Raw genomic sequence first — 25,358 nt, forward strand, 5'->3', positions numbered from 1 at the left:
ATAGATTAAATTTTTCCGTAGATTTCGGTCACTTACCATGTTGATTGCCGGTGGCTAGGCATGAAACGACAAGAGAGCAAATTACAAATTTTAGCTTTCGACATATTACCATACCAGACGACTTATTTCCGTATCTACGGTTTTTCCCTCGCTATCTCCATGCGTATACTCCTCTTCAGTAACACACCGAAATCGGAAAACATCATGCTAGGCTATCAGACGTATATACTTAGATGTAATCCATGCAATTCTCTGGTACACGCTACACTAGCATAGATGAAACCAGTTTTTTTTATCAGCTCTCACAATTCTCATACACGCTAATACAAACACACATTTTTTTCAATATAAATATGCAAGTACCCTTATATTCTCATCGATCGAAACGACGGAAACGACAAGGGCGTCTTGTCAGTCCGTTACGGGACTTCCACTCGACTCACCATTCACTCACACAATTCATAGAAAAAGATTGAAAATTTCTCAGAATCCTGTACAACTCAGGACTATTGTTACCAATAGTCCAAGACTTTTGAGCGTAAATGCTAATAGAAAAACAGATATGACTGGCTTTAGAAAACTGTTATACTAGAACAAGTTTTGAATAGATCAAAAACAGACCATCGATCGAACCGTTATAATGACAAAGTAGTAACTAGTGCAGAATAAAATATAATAGCGAGCACATAATGCAACAAAGTCGCGAGCTTCATTGCTGTCAGATAACAAACTATTTTCCAACGTATGACCACCACAAGTACCTGACAGCGCTGTTGGAACACATAAGGTCCAACTCAATTAGTGACCGTTCAACTTAACGAAGAGTATTAGGCCTTACATGTACGCGAAGTAAACGTGGGAGGCTCTATTAAGACATTGCAATTGTGAATTAAAGGTAGTTTCTGTTTTCAGGTGGACCATAATCTTCTTCGTTTGAAAGAAAGTCATCAGCCACTCTCAAGGTATCCAACTGTTTCTTGCCTTCATATCATGTACATGTTCTATTTAATACAGATTTTACATAGATTATATTCAAGACAGATACCCCTTGTCGAAGTGACTCCTTGACGTATTATTTATATTTACCGGCTTCGAACTTATTCACATGAAAAACGACCTACGCTTTTCGACGTAAATCGACCTACTTGAAGATGAGATAGTTATAATAGGTGTATGTATTACTACTGGCTAAATAGGATTAGTGCGCGCAATAAACAGTGCGACAGTGGCCTTTAGAAGACTGCATGAAGTAGGGTTCTTCATGCGTCACATTGAACTATAAATAGTTCACGTCAACTGTAGTGTTTATTGTACCCATCGATAATTTTAGTGAAACGAGGAATTTAAGCTGCCGACAAAAACGGAAACGCCAAAAGCGAATCTTTAGGCCCATGATTTAGAAGAGAATGGTATTTAGCGATATACAGGAATCACGCATGCAACCAGACATGGTCCACGAAAAAGGTTCTGAGTTTGTCGGGAAGATAAGCACAACGATAGCGACCCTTGAACAGACTCGCCATCTTGTCCTAGACCACTCTGTGTATCATGCAGTCAATTCTTATTGTAACATTACGCATACATCACAAGTCTACCCAATGCCTTGTAAACATGTCTAACCAATAGTCTTTAAAATCTAAAGCTCGTCTGTTCTCACTTAAGTGCATAACAAACAAACAAAGATATTAAAGAAGGTAAATAGAAATTAATAACTTATTATCATAACTATTATCGCCGCCATCATCCGAAAGCCAATAACACGTCGTTAGTACGGCATTATTACATTGCAATTGCACAAGTACGCTCGAATAGTTAAGTAGAACAGAGATATTACAACAGAAAAATATAGAAATACTAATCTAATTGAAGCTGTCGTGATTAGCAGTTCGATGAGAACGGCAATGATTTTAACGTCTGATAATAGAACACTAATACCTCACAAGGGGCGCTAAGGCAAAGTTTATAAGACTGCAGACTCATTCTAATCGAAATCTTTAAGAGATCTCAGTTCCATTATTCTAGGAGAGCCCATTAATCAGTTGTACGTACCGAGTGCAACGTCGACGAAGCGGAGGAACTTTGACGTGGCTTCGGGGCAGCTACGAATGCGAGGTACTGGATTACTTTTTTGGTATTTTCCGTCTTGCCGGCACCAGATTCACCTGTACACAGAATACTCTGATCCTCCTTGTCCTGCAGCATGTGTCTGTAATGTCATGGACGACAACAATCAGAAACCGGTGCAAAATACACTAAAATATCCAGCTATTTACGTGGGAATCTAAAACATTAACTTATGATGAAAACTGTACGATAACTGTATAAATAATAAAGACAGCAGGTTATTCTCAGTAAGTTGTTCCTAGTAACAGAAATATTTCCTGGTACCTGTACGACGAATCAGCGACTGCGTAAATATGTGGTGGAACCTCTTGTTTCTTTCGACCCTTGTAACCTTCCATCAACTGGTCTGTGTAAATCGGAAGTTTCTTATACGGATTGACCACTACACAGAACAGACCCGAATATGTCTGAAATAGAAAAGGCAGCAGGAATTAGCTGACTGTGGCAATTCATTTCCATTGTTAAGCTTACTTGCCACTTAAGCTTGATAGAGTCTTTGAGTAACATTTTGGGCCCAACAGTCGTATTAGCCACATGCCAAATCGCCCATTAACATTGACTTGCCGCATTGGATTTCAGCTTCGCTATGACCAAGGTTCGCTCATTTAACGTTGGACTCAGCGACAAGCCAACTTGATGGAACCACTGTGGGAAAGGACGATCGTTTCCTATTCGTCTTTTCAATAAGCGCCCATATCCCTCAAGTTCCTCAGTTAGCATGGATAACGCACCATGGAACATGGCGCGCACGCCATGGATACGTAGGTGGTGCGTGCTCGACCGGACACCACTCATAAGCGTTTGCTTCTTATGTATTATAAACGTGCTCGTATCAGTAGTCATCTTCAGGCTCAGCAGCACTAGCATCTTCCTCGTCTCTTGGTCGACTTTGTCTGCTTCTATGTATTCGTGGCTTCGACCTATAATATCGCAATGCTGTGTAAGGAAAAGGTGGTCGTGATACATTTTTGGACACCGTGTCCAATCGTTCTAAAACGTCTTAGTCTTGCTTGACGCTTGCCTCTATCGTAAAGCTAAAAGCATCCTTGAAATTAATTGTTGTGGAAATTTCGGCGTGACCAAAGGGCGCTCGTTGTCGATTTCCTGGAAGTTTTAATGACAACCATCGGAAAAAAAGGCAAACCTTGATAACATGAAAAAAAAAAGTGTTTTAATTTGCATAAGGGAATGCACGTGTTGGAAGTATGTGAACAATGTGGCGGTTACCTTGTCATCAATACTTCGACAAGCTAGTGGACCTGACTGTGTGACCTACATGGACGTACCACAGCAGCGGGCTTGTTCGCACTGAGACAAAACAGACAGAAAAACCATTTCATCGGGTGTCCTCATTAATTGAGATGCACCGATGTTGTCCAATATTCGGTATAGGCTCAAATCAGCGCCGATATTAGTTGGCGTTGATGTGTCTTGACGTTATACTCAAGTAAGTACTATCTATGAGCATTACGGCAGATTCACTGTTCAGTTCATTCTGTTATATTGTTACACGCTGCAGAATACATGGAATCCGTTGTTTAACGGCGGATAACGTTGCCATAATATATAATATTGGCTCAACTGATAATTGATATCAATGTATTATTCAATAATTCGCCATTATTTCGAGCTCGGCACCCGTTGGTTCTGCATGGTGCCACGAGGGAAGCCAGCGACATTCTTAATTATTTATACAGATGTGCGTATATATATATATATATATAAAGTTGGGCCGACAAAAAGTACTAACCGTTTTTAGGCCAAAACTATTGTTTACATTTTCAAATAATATGTTCAATATGTTCAAATAATAAACTAACTACCTTTTCGCTATTCCAATCGATAATGTCTAGCTGCTTTTTTTTTTTTGCTGACATCATGATTTCATCATTAACGAAGCTCTGTGATTTCTAAGTCGCTAAACTTTTTATAACTGTATGTCTGGTACAGGTATATAGTCTGGCATTGTCTCAGTGGAAAACGGCGCCTTTGTTGTCCCCTGATTTTAGTGGAATTTCTTCAATGGCTTGTTGTGGTATTATTAGCTGTTGACAATCAGAAGTCCGAAACGTTCGCTTCGCGACCGGCGGAAGATCTTACCAAATATACAATATCAAATTCTCTAGTGTCATCCTGAGCTTTGCCGAAGATTGTGAAGCAAGCTTTTTTTTTTATTTGCAGATCATTATCTCGCTCGGTTCTGTCACATTTCTGTGAAATTTCACAGATGGGCCTAGAATCGATTGAAATCCTTTGCTTCATTTGGTGTGATATTACAAACATTAAGCTTTTTCATAACCATCTGTTTTTGAACGAATTAAAACTGTTAGCGGGTGGATGTATACTTCGTTGGCGATATCATGGCGACTCACGTGTCGATCTTACTGAACTTTTCCAATCATTCCATCACCTTTTCCGTAACTACGAGAAAATTGCAACTTCCAGAACGAAAGCCGTCCTCTTGACGCAACTTGACTATAGATAGCATGAATATTTTCATAGGCATTGGCGGCACTTGTGCCCTTATCGTAACGAAAATGTGACTAGTTTTTATGGAAGTTCCACTTATTTTCAAGGCGCTCTATCTTAAATCTGAATAAAGGCATGCCAACTATTTTACGATGCCAGTTTGCGAAGGACACCCGACGTGATTTATATTATCTGATATGAAAGCCAAGGTAAGAAGAAAAATAATCAGATTTATATTCGTTGTAAGCCAGAGAGCTTCTCATTTAAATAACGCCGTCATTTAGTTGACACTCGCTATATAAACTGGGCGCGATGTCCAATCAGTGCGACGCCTAAGTTGATTAGAATTATATATATCTTCACGGAATACGTAGAAGGAATGGTAGGTTACGCAACGAGAATCTTACTAATAGTAGCAGCAGTAATAATAATAACCGTTCATTCATATCGGGAAACATGTCGATTCGAAAGACGAGTGTAGGAACATGAGAAGGTTGTCATCGTAGACGGCAGTTTCAGTTACCTGCCTCAGGACACTACGATCTAGTTTTTGCGCCACAGTTATTTAATTTGCGGATTTATCAATTTTCGATACTTAATATTTTCGTTAAAGGAAAGTTTGAAAATACCAAGTTCTTAGTAACCTTAGTTCTCCAACAGGCAGATTTGCGAATTTCACACAGTAACGATCCATGAAACTAAGCGACGGAAAGTACGACAGGAAAAATAACCTTTTTGGTAACTTTGATTCTGGCTGACTGTACAGCCACAAAGTGTCACGTTAGCGAAACAAGCCCATTTAGTTCGGGACCTCTTGCAACGCAAATCGGATGGAGTTTTTATGTACACCAGAATATAGCGGCATTGGGGTCGGCTAAACAAAGCTGGCATAGACCCTTTTTCAAATCCAAACTGATATTGTGTTGTACGAAAATGCCGAACTTGTAAGCCACTACTATAATGGGTGTCCCCATGCGGCAACAGTAATCAGGTGAATGCCAGTTTGTTTTCTTTGCAAAACTTTATACTGTAATTCTCAGCTAGAGCTTTCAACCTTAAAAGTTGAGAAGTTCCGCCAGAAAACCGACCTAAAAATGGTGCATTTCTAGGGTTCAGACCGATCAAACCTTATCTGATTGTCTAAGCTTAGGCTACGGTCCATACCTTTTGTTGCACACCGTTTTGGACAAAAAACTCACAGCTAGTAATAAATGGCCCGAAGAGTTCAGTAAAATAATGGTCTGGGTTCTTTATGTCCATTGTATTTTTATCTGTACAAAGGGAAACTCTTTTATTTATTCAACAACTGTAGCGTACTTAGATGTCCAACCGAGCAAGCTCGACTTGGGCTTAGTCGTTTGACGTCCAACAAGCAATTTCACCACCACTACTACTATTATTGTACACGTTTGACCAAAAAGCGGCGTAAACGGCAAAACGAAAATTCTCAGTTGCCTCACATTGTTGACTATCTCCTTTCATCCAAAAGTGGGTGATGACCAAAGAGTTGATTGGGGTAACGGACCTCGACTGGCAGACCTATCGTTTGCCATATAGTCGTTGCCCGATGACCACTGTCATCTTCGGTCTTTATGCGTCTATCGATCGCTCGATGACCGATTGGTCTGACGAAGGCGCAACTCCCGAATCTAATTTGTCATTTAAGAACGAGAGAAGAAAGAAAGGGAACCCAACATCGTAACTACTTTTTTGCGAAAAACTGGGACGGCGGTAGCGCCATGTTACAGATGTGATTTTTCTTCGTTCCTCCTCTATTCTTTATTTTTTTTTTGTTTCGCTGTTGGTGCTCTAAGAGGAACGACGTAAACAATTAGAGACGTTCTTCAGAGCTGTCCGCGTGTGAACCTTATCTAAGAAGCATATTAGTATATGCTATATTGAAGGCCGTACTATCATTATAATTTGTTCTGTAACTGGACATTGACTTACGGTTGGATGTGGAAGAGGACGAAGTCTGTATATAGAAATATCGGCCGTAAAAGCCTATATTTCTGATTAGCATCTGTTCTGTGGAGAGGGCCAGTCGGTAGTAAGAGATAAACAGGAATGAAGAATGAAACAAGAAGAAGAAACCTAATGACAGTGATATTAGTGATCTCTATTTAACGACGGAAAAGACTCGGCTTAACCGACGATTTGCAATATCCTTCGTCAAGTTCCAGTAACGTTAAGACAATCGCTAACGTTTGCGTTCAAAAAAAGGGTTCCAGCCACCTTGAATCTTGCTGGTCAATGTAGTAGCACCAATATACCGATGGTTTCAGTGGCAAACTAACGACTAACGAGAACGGAAATGAACGCAAGAACTTAAAAGGCTACGTTCATCTATTCCGTGACAGGAGCGCGTACGCGAACTAATTTGATTTTCCACGAAACTGCCAGTTCGATGTTCCGTTGCGGATTGCAGTCATGGGTCGCAGCTTGTTAGGATTGGCCTTTTTTTGATCTTAGGGCCAATTTCCATAAGCACAACCACACGAAGGTTTCACTGGTAGCCAAGTGCGAAATGGCACGAAGACAGACTTTTCAAACAACAGCAATAGCAGTAGCAGCAGCAGCAGACCCTCCTATCATCATGGGACCGTGCTCGTACAAGAATTGGTATGGCCAGCGCTGGATAGTTATCGTCGCTAGGAGCAACGGCAAGAGTCGCATTCAATATGGTCGGGAACAACGCTATTGGCTGTGATTTTTGTTGTTGTCGTCGACCTGCGTAGCTGTTCAGAAGCGACATGAGTGACATCTTCAGAGTTTCTTTGCTTTCTGTCGTCTGCTATTCGCGCGGCTGGTTTTACCGCGCTAGGGCGATCGCTGCACGGCAACAAAAGAGGCGTAGTAACGGTCGCCAACAACGACTGAACCAATGGCTACAAAACCAGCCGTTAATAAAACAGCCAAGGCAGCACCATGATGATCATTGTTATGAAGATCATCGTAATCGTTGACTTCAGCAGCATTGCGTAGTCATTCGCCATTCCAAACAATAACAACAACAACGGCAGCAGTAAATTACAACGATGCTGAGGAGGAAAAACGTTCCGGCAGGTTGACAGTGGATGAAGACGTTTTGGCAGCAGCCTAAGTGGCGCTGAATATCTGCCAGCAGCTGTCACTATGTTACTGCAGCTGGTTCCGTCGCCAAAGTCAGTTATGGTACAGTACCAAAAGCAAATTTAACCAACAAATTGTTAGATCGATGCCACTGTGCACACACGCAACACACAAACACAAACGGAGTACATAGAGGAAGGCGTAGGGCCACAAAAACAAAACAGACAGCCACAGCTGCAATAGGCTTCTTCAGATTCTCTCGCTTTTTTGCTGTCACGACCCCCTCCATTTCTCCTCTCCAAATTCCCCTTCGCTATCGCGTCCCCTTTCATTCCATGCCGCTGCTGCTTTGGCGAACGGCTACGGCCGCTAGTCTACCATAATTCGCCATAGGACTGTTTACACTAGTCATTGGCAGTGCTTACGCAGAATTTTAGGCTGAAGGCAATGTAAACTACGTCCGTTCCTGTCGTATCGCTGCAGCATAAGAAAACAGTTGGAATCAACCTGACCGGCATTCGGCGACCTTGGTTGGCTAAGCCACCTGCTAGGCTTGGTCTCACATGCCACTCTATCCTGCCTGCCTGCCTACCTTTTTCTCTAGTCTTTGCTACTGCTGGTCATCAACCCTCAAAAGAACTTTGCTCGGTGACGACGACGGCAGCGGCGGTACCTGCTGCTGTAATGGTGTTCGATGATCGTGCGGATGAAACATTGGCTGGACCTAGCCTCACAGACGAAGATCAATCAGAAAACGCACAGGCGGATGATCGTTTTGATCAAGAGATAAGCAAGACATTATCATGACTTATACCTCTAGAGACCAGGAGAAATAAAAAGCTACTAAGTAAAACAATTTGTATGAATAATTGCTTCTTAGGAAACTGAATCTGCGACCTTGGGTCTTAAGTGAATGCGTGACATCTCAACCAATCGCTTTCTGTTCCATTCAATGGCCTAACAGTTAAGATAGCTAATCATGGTGACCTTTTATCCATTTACCTATAAATTATTGCCAGTAAACCTCGTCCTACACAACGACTATAAGGCGGACAATGAAAGCTATTTTAGGTCAGCACCAATTATCCTAAGGCTAGGCTCCTCAAATTAGTAAAGCATATAGTCCTGTATCCCATCCCTGTTGCCAGCGCGCTCTCGTGTCACTGACTAGTGATCTTCAAGCCATAAACCATAACTTTGTTCAAGTTATGGTTTATGCTTTATATAGCAGCACGTGGAGGAACGCAATTCAATAGGTGTTGAAATGGTTTTTCATATATTCGTTGCTGACTGCAGGCTATGCACAAGTCGAATATATATGTTACAAAATTTGCCAGCCATACACATTGCTTAGGTTTACCTAGTTCTTATTCTGTCAAAACTTCAATTTGACCCTCCACAACCAGCATATACGCTACTAGGCTATACCAACAGCACAGTAACAGCAGCACCGATAAGTTACACAGGTTAACTATATTCGGCTTACTCGTGTGTAAGCGGGCCTGAGTGTTCTTGTGTCCGGGTATTGGATCGATATATTCGAATGTACATCATTCGGCATAGTAATTAATTTTCGATAGCCAAAATCCGTACTTGCAATCGTAGTTGCAATAGAAGTTCTGGCTCGCCTTAAAATGTCGGACGACCACGATAGCTGTAGCGGCCTCAGCAACGGCTGAATCGGCATCGCCACCGCTCAACCCCGACGACGTTCAACATACCGCGGTCGTCATCGTTCGACGGCAACGCCCGCTAGGCATAGGTAGCTCAAGGTTGCGCTTTTTATTTATTTATTTTTTGCCTTCCTTCGCATCCTGCTTGTTTATATCTATCTAGTCGATTGTCTGGTCCGATGTCTACTTACGTCTGCGATCACCTCGTATCATTTTGTCGTTTATGTACTCTAGTATAAAGGACGAAGGTCGGAGCAAACTTGAACAAATCAACTAGGCAAACCAGCGTTGGTTAATACAAGGAACGGTACAATTATCCAGTAGCTAGTTAGCCTGTAATTTGCAGTACCACGCAGTAGCAAATACCATCCCTGTGTTGCAAGGTTAGTTGAAAACCTTTGCGGTAGCTAATGAGGTTGCGAGACAATATCAATTTAAACTTCACCACAAGTTTCGCAGAGAGGCACGCGAGTAAGTGTACAATACCACAATATCGATTTACTCCGTTCCTGATCGATCAATAAGCTAATCAATCAGGTGAAATAACGGAAACAAATCTTCGGCTAGTACCATTCTAATAGGAGTCATTAGATCTGTACCACGTAAAAGTCTTAACGGAAAATGGATTCAATACACACAAAGATGTACTAAGTTACACATTCAGCAAGAAAATCCGAAGAGAGCAAATAATAGATGCTGACCTAGACCTGTACCTATCATTGTCGTCACTGGTTAATTCCGTTGAGTCTACCGGCAATGAACCGCTATTGAGGTAACGCGGCAAAGACGACAACGGAGAACAAAAAAAATGCAAATTTGTTCAAGAAAAATAGACCAAAAATAAGATGTGCTAAAACTCATAGCGTGTAGTCGAAATTTGTCGCCAAAGTCAGAACCGTAGCAATAACGCTGTCGATCCACTCGCATCTGAAATTACTTGTGGGAGTTGGCCTTTTTCGGCCTGAATAAATAGCTTAAGTTGGCTAATTCTCGCGCTAACGTGCAGCAATCATCTACTATTATTATTATAGCATACAAGAAGTAACCGACCATCGGAACGCATATAATTATGTATTAATATAGCACATTCCAGACTACGAAAAATTAGAGCTCTATAAGTTAATGCAGATTATACAATACCATGTCTGCGCTGTTAAGCTATTTGCTGCATAAAGTCTCATAAACGCCATAGAAAGTTCAGTAGCAGTGGCTACAGCTTCGGTAAGCCGATGTCACTAGCAGAAAAAAAAAAAAAGAAATAGTTCGAGGTCTAAGAGCAATCAATTACCCAACAAACAAGCAGACAGGTTCACCCTCTAAAGGCTACTGTTGCGGTGAGGTGTTCCTTAGCCATATGTATACATATACACCACCATGTTTCGAGCTGTTTCCGTGACAAAGGAAAGATTGTAATCGGTGGCCGAATGATAAACGGTTACAACTGCTTATCTTGTGGTTTCTGCTTGTGGTTAAGCCGATCGGTTCCCCCCACTGGCGCCGTCGTTCTTGTTTTCTGTGGAGCGTCAATTTTTACTGTATTTTTTCTTTATTCGTCCATATAGTTACATATGGTCAGCAACAGCTTCTGTTGCTGCTGGCAGATTACGAGCGCTTCACCAAATTGGCCACCACCGCCGCCAACGATAATAGCGATACGAAACGGGTGCTATGTTTATTCAAAATAGATTAGACTATTTTCGGGCTATATAGGTAATAGCGATGCATAACGCACTAATTACACGGATAATATGAAAGGGTAGTATAGTAAATATCGAGTATATCTGCACCCGATACTGAAACTTACATACTGATAAGTTATAACTGCATTGTCGAAAGGATGCTATTTGGTATCACCACTACCAGCGTCTCCGTAGAATCAGTGAGTCAATGCTACGAAAAATGCGCTTCTGACAAGGTCACTAACATACGCCACTTGACCTCCCGTAAAATAGGAAGCGACAGATATACTGGGCGTGTCAAAATTTTATAAAGCTCTGTTCAAGACTCACAGACTACTCATTTGGCTGATTTTGCAGATGACCAGGCAGACAGGCGATTTCTGAATAAAGATCGTGTCTCTAACATCAAAGGTATTTATATTGTCTAGCTGGAATTACGCCAGCTCAGTAGAAGAGTTCGAACGGATTCTCGAGTCCCTGAACCCGACAGAGGATAATTGCTCCCTCCCTTCTCGATCCCTTTTGAGTCATTCAAATGTAATGCATAATTATGAAAGCCGACTTTACGGTAACATTAGTTACTAGCCTATGATGATTCAGAGGATCGTACTCAACTGTACCGCACGCTAACTTAGACCAGGCCATAATGCGCTTTCCCAACACTGACGAATCACTGATCATTGGAACCACCATCACAAAATGCCAGCTACCGGCTTAAGTTAATAATCTACTGTTACTGCCACTGCAGCTGAAGCAACGATAACTAATAACAACAATATATCAATGTAGAAGTTTGGTCATGTAGGTAATAATACACACATAGATAGACGTTGTTTTTGGGTGCCTTCTATAATTATAGTCCCGCAATGATATTCATACCCGTCCATATTAACATACGTGCTATTTCAATACAGTTCAGAAGTTCGATAATCTGAAACGCGAAAAGAACGCTCCAAAAGTTGCGGAAAAGGTGCGAGTGCATAATTGCGTTGACAGACTAACAGCTAACTAATTACATCGGACCTGTGTCCGTCAGAACAACACCGAATAATTTGACGATATCTACCGACATTGCACTGTTATTGTCTGAAAACAGCGCTAAATACCTACTGACGGGGAGAATATTATTGCCTAGACCTGTGCCCAGGCAACGCGATCTATCGTCTGCTACAGTGGTACGTGTCACTTTCGATGCAGCTTAGTTTGTTTATCTGTTCGTACATATCGTGCAGCGGCATGTGCAATCGAGCCGTTTTATAGATCAACCCTTATGAACAGTTCCTATATTCAACGAATGTGAAGCTTGTAGGAAAATAGCGTTCGGCCGGTAACTCAACAAATACAGATTTCGCACCTAAATCGGTCTGTTTTTAGAAGTCCATTCGCAAAATACTATGCCCTAGTCACATACTGCTCATCTCTATGCTGTAGACCATAGAATTGGGCACTATTTCGTTTTATTGTCATTGAACAGGAGGCATCGAGTGAATATTATGCCACACTTTACCTTTAAACGAGCGTTCACTTCTTATGAAATGTGTATATCTCAATATCTACATAAATCTGCGCTGACCCATTTCAGGCGTGGTATTCCGATGCCATCTTTATCACCGTTCACTGCTTTTGTTTCCGTTCCATTAAGGGTAACAGGCCTCTGGTCAGAAACTAGAGAAATAGTGTAAACAAGCCGATCAAAAGCTATCATAATCATTTTGGTGAGCTGCTTACGTCGATGCGTTGTCGCAGATTATCTGATCTGAATTTTACCGGAAACAATAGGCGTTCGCTTATTCTAAATTGCGAGATCGTATTCCTCCGTTATAATACACACGTTCAGCCGAACAGATAGACAGCAAACAGGAGCGATGGATTTGTAGGACACTAGCGTTTATAGAACGGTCAACGCTAATAGTTGGTAGCATCTGGCCACCAACGCAGTTCATATAAGATCATTTTGACTCCCAAACGAAGTGTTTGCTTCGTACCTAGTCAGCTTAATAGGGATCTATGGGCAGCGTACTGAACTCATCATTGAGCACTACGATTGGAAGAGGTAAATTCTTGCAAGAACTCAGATATTTTCAAAAATACTTCTAGCTATTTCGAAAATGATCTATCATTTTGGAACACTTAACCAGGCTGTTAAAACCGTCTTCAGCACTTCGATTCTTAGATAGTGCACGCGCAGCAAACGATTCAATTGTGAAGTAAGCTTTCAGGCGTTTAAATGTAAAAATAGAGTGACATTATGAAATTAACATAATAACAACGATCGTTTTATATTGGAAAAACGTAGCCGTCAGCAAAGCTTCTCTACAACTGATTTCGAGAAATATCGAAATTTTATCGTCACGCAAACGTCATCCCTTACATCCGTTACATTCGGCATCATCATCATTTCGTCTGACCGGATTCTGAGAGTAAAAGCCGACTATTTGTAAGTAGACAACAATAGGTCAGTTAAGCTCAAACAGATCCTAGTACCTGCTATTAGTACACCCTCACGATAATGGCAGCCTATTTTTGTAGGTAATGATAACAGAGTGTGAGTGAGGTAAGTGGGGCAACACCTTTTCAAATCCAAAGAAAAAGGTATATAATGCTAATATAATACTCGTTATCAACAGTGCAGCATTAAGACAATAGATGAAATAGCCGACACATAACGTAGGTTTGTTAGAAAATAATTACCACTAATTCAAGATGTTGTTCAAAATCTAAATAGTCGTAAAGTAGAAACCTGAAAAGATCTTCGCCCCTTTCAGAGAAAAAACTTTAAGCACTATGGAAGGATGGAATTAACTGTAAAATAGATTTTCCGCCATATATCGTGCCATGGCAGCGGTCAGTTGAGTCGTTGTCATGTGCCAGTGTAAATTTCGCACAGCTGGATACCTAAACGTCTTTATCTCTGCCTCGATGTACTTTGTCTCAATGGCAACCGACGGTAGCCGGTGTAAGTGTCCACTTGTCCATCATTTTATGCATGATAGATACACGTACATGCATGATAAAATCCATGAAATTCTGGCACGGACAGGCGGAACAGTATATCATATACTACTTTTTTCAAATAGTCATACTTTGAATTTGGTAGACATCTGCCGACGTCTACTTCGATATAAAACAACAACGAGTGTGGCTGAGTTTGACATTTAATCAATGCATAACTCTCATCCGGATTTATGATGATTCTGCCCGTGTTGTTTTATGACATTTGCCAATGACACGAATTCACGTTACATAAAATCGACGAATAAATCCTTTGACCTTCTTTTAGCTAAAGCGAAATTTCCATTGAATTTAGGCACTGTTACTGTTAGATGATCTGGAGCTAGAGAGGATTCTGTCGAATCCACTAAAGCTATTTATTTCTAATCGAACAACCCGACACCTCGATACATTTGAATAGCCAGCAAAAGCGTCTATGTTACGATGATATCGCCGCCACACTGAATCATACATCGTGCGTCATCGTACATACCTTCCATACTTTTTTGAATATGTGAGCGGAGCGATAAGTTTGCTCACAGGCCCACGGAGTTCGACTGCTTCGATCCAAAGCTTCGCGCAGCGGTCGTCGGGTATCGTACCTTTTCTGTAATATTTCACTTTACTCTTGTGGTAACACTAGCCGCCACCGTCTGCAACGTATCGATCTGTAATTTCTTTGCACTTTTTCATTGAAACGAGCGTTGCTGACCAGAGACGAATCTATTTATGCTCGATACCAACGACCGTCCCGTTTAGTGTAACATTTGCATGAATGGATGACGCAGAAAGAGTACATTGATGTAGCGCCTGCCATCAACTCCGTTTGGCCTCCGCTACTTTATGCCTCACAAATACAAACTGTTCATTGCTTCATAATAATAATCAACTTCTTTGTTAAACCATTAGCTCCTGCAGAATCCTTGGAAGTATTAGTGCAATGAAATTCAACAATCGTTCTCAACGGAAATCGATGACCTGGAGAAAACAGCAGTAGGACAATAATTTCCTTAGTTTTCCTTACGTGGCCCGTTCCGTTAGGCGGCAGTGTAAATTTTATAAACTTCCTTTAGGGCTACTTAAAAGCAGACGAAGTCAAGAGTAGAAATCTATCGACGTTTAAAATGCCGTATCCTGTCGATGCTTAAAATCTATTCACACGCCATCTATCGCACGAAGTTACGCATGCTACAACTGCCCACCGTACAACAAGATAATTAGTAATATAACATTGGCCGCATGGGGTGGTAGTTGTCACAACGCAATAGACGCCCCGTTATAATCGTTATGTTCATAGTTACTTTGTATTGTACGGTAGAACCGTCGTACACAGTGGACAGAGACAATGCTAAACGACAAGCTTGGCCAAATCCATTATAATCTTCAGTTCTGCTTATAGAGCTTCGATTAAATAACGAAAAAAATTACAGTAAGTCAAAGGGAATAGTAGTCAAAACGGCAACACTGAACACCCTCTATCCTTTTTTATTAAAAGAGCGACAACGTATATAGTTAAATATTTAATTAATAATAGCAACAATTAAATATTCACGGTGCTTCATATGAAAGCGTGCAGCGAATAGAATAACATTTGTTAAATAGAAATTACAGGTTTTTATATTGAGAGACGTGGCATAAAACTATTCATATATACTCATTTCATGACGTAGCTTTGCTATGTACAAATGAAAGACTGAACCATCTGCCATGCTCGATTTTCAACTTTAATTTTTTTGATTGATTGAATCGTCTAGTCCGTATAGGCGTGTTGGCATGCAAGCTCGGTAGCCCCCAAGCAAGGGCAAATTTACTTATAATCGTTATGAACCGTTCAGGAAACGGAAATATGAAAACAAGTCTACGTTATGGTCTGGCTTGCTAATGGACTATTCAAGCTTCATAAAGACGCCCAAAACAAATAGGGACCTCCGATATGATTCATTAATGTCATGTAACAGCGAATCGTCCACATGACTTCAAACCACCTTTCTTCATTGATTCTCTGTGTTGTCCTAATCAAGTTGAAACAGTGGCGAATGAGGAGAGCTGTGCTAGAAAGCAAAATCCTCAAAAAACTTAAAGATCCGTCACTGTTCCTGCTGGATAATCTGTGAAGCAAGTTAATTGTTATTGTTAGTAAATCGTCCGTTTATGTTTGTACCGACTCGAAGAAACTCAATACAGGGGAAAACTTCACGCCCTACAGTGAACTGAGCTGGAGGAAACGGATTTCACAGCTTTCATTGTTGACAGGAGAAGCCCCTTGAATAGCTAAAATAGTTTTCGTGTAGTGCGAACAGTGCCAAATGTAACGCTTCCAAATAGTTTGCTCACAACTTACTCCCCTGCGCTATTTTTCACTCAAAAGAGGCGTAGCTCGCTCAATTTGTCATAAGAGACGGAGAAAGTTATTTTGGCTTCGGTTCGTTCCGATTCTGCTGTACATGCTCCGAGGGAGGTCAGTACGTTACGGTGTAGAAAGCCAAGAGGCAAATATTCATCTTATTTATGCTAATATCAATATACAATGCTGATAATGCTACAAGCCGTTGTTTTGCATATAGATATAGAGTAAAGATGTTGTATTTAAATCGAGGGTCATGGATCGTGATTTTGTTAAAGGAAAATCGAAGGTAGTATCAGGGTAAACTCGGTCAAGAACGGCGGTCCTCCTTATATGCTTTCACTCTGAGCTTTCTGGGAGTTTTAAAATAAAATATTTAAATCATTCTGAACCAGAAACGATTTGAACGTTCGTCTCTCTCTCTCTTCTCGATTCGAAATGTTGATGTTTCCGATAATGCCGCTGTAAGAACACACAACTAACCATTGTTATTGTTTTTTGCCTTCTGCATTCCGCCCTCTTATTAATTGCGTAACTGGGCTTTTGTCATACACCTGGTTTAATTGAACCGTTAATAAGTATGCACAGCTAGCATTTGACTGCCGTGTAAATGACACATTTTTGATGTTGAACACTATTTACTTTCCGTAGTTAGATTCGTATTTTTATTATTGTAACTAGTTATGTGGCAAAAAAATAAAGGCGTCACGTTCTCTCAAAGGGGAACCGCAAAAACCAACTTCATAGATTTTTGTATAACACAGTTTAGCTCAGAAATCGTTGTTAATTACTAAATAAACAGTGACGATGTATTACTGATGAGAGGAACAGAAATCGATATATACCAACATCGCCACAAAGAAACAATAGACCGCCGTAAACCGTCAATAAGCGGCATGAAGGCGGTGGCACAACGACGATGCTGGATCAGTAACAGAAGCAGAAAAGCCAAGGCAGAATAGCGATATCAAAACTCGGCCGTGACGCGCTATTGAGTCACTCTTTTTTTGTCAGTTTGTCTCATCGGGCCGTGGGTCGCAAACGACGAAGCGACTACTCCAACTGAATTTCCGAGAAAACTAGAATGTGCATATTAAACTTGGTAAGTTAAAACAACTTGAACATCATGGTAGCTTGCAATGCATTCAATCTAAGTTCGATGATATCCATAATCTGCAAAGAATCAGTCCAGACGCTTGTTAAAAAAGCTCGATTTCGGAATATTTTATTAGGACTCTGCGTTGGATTACTGCGGCAATTCTTCAAAGTACGCCTTTTACTAGTCGACATTAAGCCGCGTGAATGCACTGAAAAACCCTGCCGAAGCCTTAATTAGAGCCATGCCACTGACTAGGCTGTGTAATTCGCAAGACAGTTGTTCTCCCAAGTTATCTGCTGGTTCGAAAAGGGTATTGTAACATTGAGGAGTACCAAAAAACCTCAATTTCATTTTCAAAAATTCTACCAAAGTGGAAATAATGAAGCGGGCAAACCTACAAATAAAGAGGGCGTTTGCTGAAATGTGCCGAGAAAATGACTTAAACTTTAATAGCTACAAGGCGAAAAATAGAATCGAACATAGGCTGCAGCGAGTTTGGCTTGTCTCATGCATTTGGTTCTTGCAACACATTAATAGAATGTTTGATTTGTGGAAGTTTTACCCATAAAACACTGCGATGCTTGGCAGACGCTCACAACCCCATGGACAGAGAGATCGCTGATGATAGATACATTATCTTTTCTATGTTTGTTTCTTTCTCCTTCCAGTGTGGCGAAGTCATCGTCAATATTGACGGCCATGGCAATTGCTACTGGTCGTTGACGGTAGCTCGACGACCACTTGACATCACCCTCCAACTTCTTCCTCATCTTCATTTTCGCGTGGCTTCATTTCTTGGACGAAGGGACGACCGAAAAAAACAAACGAATTTAGCAATAATAACAAAGAGACAATCGTCTTTGCCCGCTCGTTCTTGAAAGCACTTCGATTTCTAGTGACTAGGGACACGCTGAGCCCTTTGTAACGGTGCGAGTGCGCCACCGGCATAGACGCCAACGACAGACGTCACAGTCAATACTTTTAGCACCAGAAATAGCTGCCGAAGGAGCGAGACCCCATAGCAAAATGGCAGTTGCACCACTAAGTGTCGTCGATTTGACGCGGCATAGCATGCTTTTAGCTGACAGCTAAATTCCGTTGGTTGCCAATGCGTTTTTGGCTTGTGCTGTCGCTATCAGCAGAAATCTTCCAAAGTCGACCGCAACAACAACAACACCATCGCATTGCTAATACTATTGTTCTGCGTCTTTATCTCTACTATGTCTCATTTGGTCTATGCCTATGGCTGCTCTTCTTTTTGTTTTAGCTTGTGCGCGATCGTCGCTGTGCTGCCTTCTCGAAATCAACAGCGGCAGCGCGCGTATGGCACCGCCGCCGTCTGTCTGTTGTCTGTTGAGCGCGGACTGCCTTGCTGGCTGACGATTATCGAAACGAGAAAACGACGACGACGACAGCGACACAGAACGACGGCTATCAGCAGCATAAACGAAAGGAGAGAACATCTCTAGCGGAACAAAAACGGCGCCATCTTTGTCGCGTTTGCATCCCGCTCTGCTAATTCTCTTGCGAGTCCGCGGATAGAAAGCGGAAGGGACAGAGCAGTAATACAGGAATAGAGCTTGCAGTAAAAATATAATCAGTTTAAATATGGTTTGTTATCGAGAAGTGCACTGCCTTTCTTTGATATAGTAAACATATCAGAGCTTTCAATGATTTTTCAAGCTTGGGCTTGTCTTCGCCGCCGCATAGGACGAAAGCATCAACAATCCTTAAATTATGTATACATGCCCATTCGTAGAGATAACCCAAGATATCGAAATAAAGGTTCGTGCGTCCACCGCCCACAAGTCACCGTCACTTCCCGCACCGTACCAAATTGGCACAATCCTTACACATCTGTGGCTTACTATATACTGACAACGATGGACATGGTAAGTGCTATCGAGCAAAATCAGCCAATGCAAAGGCATTATTCTCCGAAGCATTTAAATTCCTACTGGCATTGGTGAAGATATAGCTATATACGTATACCACAATGAAGCGTCGATGCATCTATTACTATTGTTTGTCACATGTAAAGAGACACTAATACCAAGAGCATGGCGTCTGAGATACTTTGAGATAGTTTGGTCCACTGAAGGAGCATCGGATCGTTATAGTTGAAAAACGATATGCATATGGGTCGCAGCTGTACACCGATTTCGGGTTGCCCCGAGTACTTGCGCCAACATTCAACTCACACACTAAGCATGGCTAAAAGCATGCCGGATTTCTGAGCTATCGTTGCGTCAGAAGATCATCCTGTACACAATACGAATAAAGCAACTTGTTTTTCGCGAACTGCTTTCTCTTAAGCGAAATGGCGCTAGTGTTCGACGCTCTGGCTAGAAAACCTAAGTGTTCCTAAATGGATTAACGATATTGAGCCTGATGTCACTATCGTGCATTGCACAATGCGTTTGATAGAGCCACAAACCGGGCTTTTTTATGAGCTGGTTCCGTGAACAACTTCAGCGACGATTCCCAATTTCCTGCCCAGCACGAGCAAGAACTCAAGGCCTAGAGGCATAATAACACTAGTGCTATCGACTTGGCAATAAGTTCCCGATAACAACAGACTGACGCGGCTACTCACGCATATAGTATGCTAGACCCCGCAACTCAAAAGCAACGCTGCTCGACATTGACTATTAAGCATCTACCATCCATGTGGTGATGCTTCACTCAACCAAAGCCATGAGCTCTCCCGCCGATGACTTCGGCCAACAACCAACTGCAACGGCCAGTTCGCTAAAGACGAGACAAGTGGACATGCTTCAGAGCTCTGACGTCACCGGATATTACTCCGACACTGGCTCACTGATCCACGACGTGGACCGTCTATTTTAACGTAAGCTATAAGTTTATTTGAAATAGGCACGGTAAAATTTATCGACTAATATCTCTGGAACAGCGTTTACGATCCGTCGGTCAGAACTGAACCCGACCCATCTACGTCTAATAGACGTCGACCAGGGCAATGCCGGTGAAACATCGGCTTCAGATCGACTTGGAAATGGCCTAGTGAACCAATCTATTCCGCTAATAAAAAACGAAAAATGTCCAGCGGCCGTTTCTAGGGCATTCCCGACGATGGCTGCCTTTAAGGTGACCTGGTCTTCGATCCTCGATAGTTGAACGTGTCATGCATGTCAACCAAAAGATCATATGGAACAGTGCAATTTCTATTGATATTAACATTGTTTATTCAATAACAGGCTAATAAATGACCTCTGTTTTTCCTATTCGTAATAACTGGAAGACAATGTCTCACACAGCCTCGCACACTTGCAAGCTTTAGCATTTACCGAACTGTTTAGCCCGTTAGAATAAAGTAATAATTAAATTGAAATCAATTTGTGTAGAACGATTGTTTAATCTATCTGATGTGATCACGGCACATTTGAAAAGTCGCGTCACAGCAATTCCAAGAGATGGCTCAAACGTCGAAGTCTTCCGACGACTTCCCGGCAATTTTCGGAACAAATATTTACAGATCTTGTACCTGAGCAATTTAAACAACAAGCATATATAGCATATAATCTCAGCCGTTTTGGCTGTCTCTAAGAGATACAAAACAGTTTGCTTTGCAGTAGCTTTGTGCGTAGTTCCGGACTGCGAAGGAAATTCGGCCGTTCGAAATTTTTGGCCGACCGAAATCGAGCTTCGACATGCGAGAGTTACTTTTAGTTCAAAATTAGCCAGAAAATTGTCACATGGGTAATCAGTTAATGAGAAATGTTGTCCGTGTCCATAACAATGTTCACTAATCGATATTACTATAATATACGGTAATTAATTAATGTATTGTTACTATTATCACTGTATTACTTCCTCCATCCACAATATGATTTACTACTTGGAAAGACTACCTTGCACTGCCTGCAGAACGAGAAATCTTCGTTAACCGAAAAGTGACGTAAATCAGCAATATCGATCACGTTTTGCACAATTTTGATCTAGGAGAAGTTATTGTTCCCTTTCTCTGCGGACAGGAAATGGCGTCAGATAGCTGGTGTATCACTCAATGGTTCTTTTCCAGTATGGCTTCGCCCACCTTTGATATTCTTCTTCTGTTAGTAACAATGCTATGATTTCCATCTTCTGCCAGCTATCGACTTCTGCTTTCCAGGCAAAGTACGAATTGCCGATGTCCCTCATTCAGCAAAAAAAACCTTGCATGATACTTACACGACGAACACACGCACCCATCAGTACTCATTACCACCCACAAAAACGATAGTAAAATCAATAAAAGTACGAAGCCATAGTCCATGGAACGGTGCGATGAAAATGTGCGAAAGTAAGGAGGAAGGATTAGAATATCAGGGCGTTTCAGCTTTTGGTGTGCTAATACTAAAGGCAAGCAATTGTACTATTAAGTGCATTTGGACAGTCGTAGCGTGCTTTTTTGATGAGATGCGCGTATGTCACACCTGTGTTTGTTGTAATATCGGACGCAGATTAAAAATTCAATAGCTCGGTTAAAGCGGGCTAGTGTAGTGACTGTGAAGCCCTGAAAAAACCGTTCCTTTATGGCCTCATAGAAGGCTTTAAAGGTTTGAATATATTTTTAGGACATTATCGACATGATTAAGAGTTTATTAAGCAAAGTAGCTTGTACACCTCTGTCAAGTACCTTCGTGCGAGGCGCTCACTTTCAAAGCCAGGTACGAAAACGAATGGCGAAGAACAGAAACACGTCATACAATACATCGATATAACGAACGCGAATGTCTCCACCTGCACCCAGTAGTTTACTGTTGCTATATGCGTACGCATGTATAGTGTTGACATAATGGGTTACCAGTTAAAAATTTCAACAGAGACCGCTTATGTGCGTTTACAATATAGGCCAGCATTAGGGTTAAGAAATGCTGAGAGTCACGTATATTATCAGGTGATATAACCATACAACGTATATGGCAGCGGCAAGTTTAGCATTACGATAAGGCTTAGCGGAAAGTTTCAACCGGCCGGCTGTAACTTTTGACTTTAAATGCCTACAGGCCTTTTCTTCTCTCATCATTTTTTATAGTATCCAGGCATTTGACATCATTCTCTTAGCCAGGCTCATCCATATACGTGTGCCTGCTGTTATTATTCACACCACCTCCATCAACACAATCGGTATACGAGAATCTGTCATCTTTCTCAGTTAGTAGTTCATTATGGTACTTGTAACATTTTTTGGCCGTATGGTCCACTTATGTTAAGTAATAGGTAACGATTAAGCGCCGGGCATTGCTTAGTGATTGCGCTCAATTGCTATTGCTGATCGAATGATCACGGAATCGTCCGAATCTGCAAAAGTCTACCCCTACAAAAAAATAGCATCGTTCTCACTCGATCGCTCGATCTCGACTAGAATACTGAGACACAAACATTTTCATAGATGTACAATAATAATAGTAATCATTATTAGATCTATAGCATTGTAGAAAAAGAGTCTTCTGGTCATTCGGGGATGGCTAGCGTGACGATAGGTTTTTCGTACGATGTTCGTTCGTTAATATATCCCTTCAATATTCTACCGTTTTAGGGTACCCATCTGCTTGTTTATCGCGCTGTTGGCAAAGTTGTCATGAATCGGTCCGTCACCTTATTTGTTGTTTCTGTTGTTGTCATTGTCGTGTATCTTCTTTGGGCATTTTCCGTTTTTATTTAGTAGTTGCCTTTAAACGACTTTGCTTTTTCTGCTTAGGTACAGTATGCTGTTACCGTTGTCGAATATCTAGATGCTTAAACGATACAGTGATAGCGCTATTAGTACACGTACCAAACCGAATCGATGCTTAGGTGAGGATAGGCGTTTGCTCGCCAATTGCCGCTGTTGCCGTTGCCATTACTGCCCCATCCGCCATTGCTGCTATGGCAATCGAGGAGCATCAACGAAGAGACGAAGAGGCACCTCGAAGCCGTCGAGCGAAGGAACGATTGACATCTCTGGATTGCGCCGGCCAGCGACGACGCTGGCAGGGTACAGTGACAGCAGCGATTCAAGTTCACATTCACCGCCTAAAGATGTGCCTGTTATTGTTTCTCTTGTCGTTGCTGGCTGAAAGAGGATTTTGTTCATAGGTGCACGCGTCTGTTGCAAGCACTTCATGAAGAACAGAATAATGCTTCGATTTGCATCGATCGCTATAGCTTTCAGGGTCTCTCACTCATTACGCAGTCTATCTGTGCAAGGGAACAATTTACCTAAGATGGTACAAGGAACAGGGTCTCAGATTCCAAATCTCAATGATTTCAAGCCAGACTTCCACTGCATGATACAATATCAAGACTACCTTTCATTATCTGTTGAGTAAAATCGAGAACTTGTTGAGTGCAGTGAAATCGATAAGGTGCCAAGTTTTTCGGTGCCTTGCGCAATGTTAAAAATATTGACTCAGCGGCAAAGTTCTACATTAACCGCGTAAAGAAACGTAGCTAACGCTTCAGTTATATGGGGAAAATGGCTTAATGCTACCCCTTGCCCTAAATACTTCAATAAACGCGACACAAATATAATTTACCTACATAATAAACGGATAATTTATTATAATAATAATTTTTGTGGAAAAGACTGTTTTTTTATTCATTATATACTTGTTGTATCCAACCATGCGAACGTGTATTTGGCGTTACTACCCAAAGCCGTAGTACGCAACTATTCTCTCTCGAATGGAATCATTATTTCTATATGCCTTTATCTTTGAATAGTTAGCTTCGGGTAGCGAATCTAAACAGTGTCTTTAATTAAAATAATGCCAATGGCTACTTACGTAATCCTAAGATTTGGATAAAGCAAAATCGCACAACAAAATAGCCACCGTTAGCCGGCGTTTTAACTACGCACAGATTAGATAAACCATTTTTTTAAGAACAAAATACAAATGTAGATGTGTAGTTTCCTTATTATGTCACTATATATATTATATAATAATTAGTATTAGTCGTATGACTAATGACAACGACAGGAATTCAATAGGACGGCGGCCACTTCCTAAACTTGTCACAAAACAAGATTTGTAACATTGTTACCATACCCTGACGTAGTGTTGTGCAATGTTGCGAAATGGAGACAACATTCTCCCTGGCGTCTCTGTCTGTGAAGCCAGTCAGTAGCTGTACGAACCATTTCGGCGCGTTACGACAACATTGAGGAAGACCATCACATATTGGATAAGAGTCCAACGCTTAAACTGCATTGGCGATGTATCATAACATGCTTGAAATTGAGCCGCCGGTTGACTATGGCCGACTGCCATTGCTGCAGCTACGGTTCCTAGTCAAGAAAATCGAGTCCAGTCTTTACAAATTAGATCTGGCAAAGGACGCACTTGAACACATTTGAAAGTAGCAGCTTGCTGCAGTCGAACGGTCACCACTCCGCTTATCGGACTACCGACGTTTTTGAGGGATCGGCAGACACCAAAAGCACCTGATCTCGGCCCCAGTGAATAAAATTCGCCGGCAGGAAGGAGATTAATATGTCCTGAGCGGCGGTAATGGAGCGAATGAAGAAAGCTTGCGTGGTATATATTAGCCCATCGTCGTGGAAGACTATTTCTAATCGCAGCAGATCGCAAACGCTACTACAATGCACGTCAAAACGGCTCGGCAAATGAGCTAAACTCATGATTCGTCAGCGAATACTTGGTGGTCAGCAATCTTTTACAAAATATATATAAAGATGCTCGACTTATTTGTGTCGGGCAAGGGGTAACGCGTAAGGTCTGTTACCTTTAACACATCGTAGAAATTGCTGGCTCTCTGTAATACCGTGATAAAAATATATTATTGATAATAATTAATTTAATTGATGTATTGATCTGTGCAGGACATGGAACAGTACACAACTATTATACAGCACTGTTTCAAAAAACCCGATAAACTAGAGATATGCTATGCGTTTTGCC

The 25,358-nt window shown here is 41.4% G+C and overlaps 1 protein-coding gene and 1 long non-coding RNA gene across 7 annotated transcripts in view; one reads left to right on the forward strand and one right to left on the reverse strand.

Annotated features, from left to right (window-relative positions):
• zip (myosin heavy chain 10) overlaps nt 1–25,358 on the reverse strand; it is a 60,460-nt gene that overhangs the window by 23,903 nt on the left and 11,199 nt on the right. For 3 of the 6 annotated variants that reach the window (XM_022792890.2, XM_086981426.1, XM_086981425.1), the window contains exons 3-5: nt 2,389–2,531; nt 2,050–2,206; nt 37–54 (exon numbers count right to left, since the gene is read on the reverse strand). In XM_022792890.2, coding sequence (XP_022648625.1) covers nt 37–54; nt 2,050–2,206; nt 2,389–2,531 — 318 coding nt within the window. Of the gene's footprint in view, nt 1–36; nt 55–2,049; nt 2,207–2,388; nt 2,532–2,855; nt 2,997–25,358 lie in introns of those variants that run through there. The other 3 variants (XM_022792892.2, XM_086981427.1, XM_086981428.1) reach the window with 2 other exon arrangements.
• LOC147757928 (uncharacterized) lies at nt 12,229–24,178 on the forward strand. Its single transcript, XR_015322159.1, has 4 exons — nt 12,229–13,070; nt 13,314–13,454; nt 13,783–13,973; nt 18,120–24,178. It is a non-coding gene; the product is annotated as an uncharacterized LOC147757928 (long non-coding RNA).

This window comes from Varroa destructor, unplaced genomic scaffold (genome assembly GCF_002443255.2).
Source record: "Varroa destructor unplaced genomic scaffold, Vdes_3.0 BEIS01000002.1, whole genome shotgun sequence".
In the NCBI taxonomy this organism is placed as follows: Eukaryota; Metazoa; Arthropoda; class Arachnida; order Mesostigmata; family Varroidae; genus Varroa; species Varroa destructor.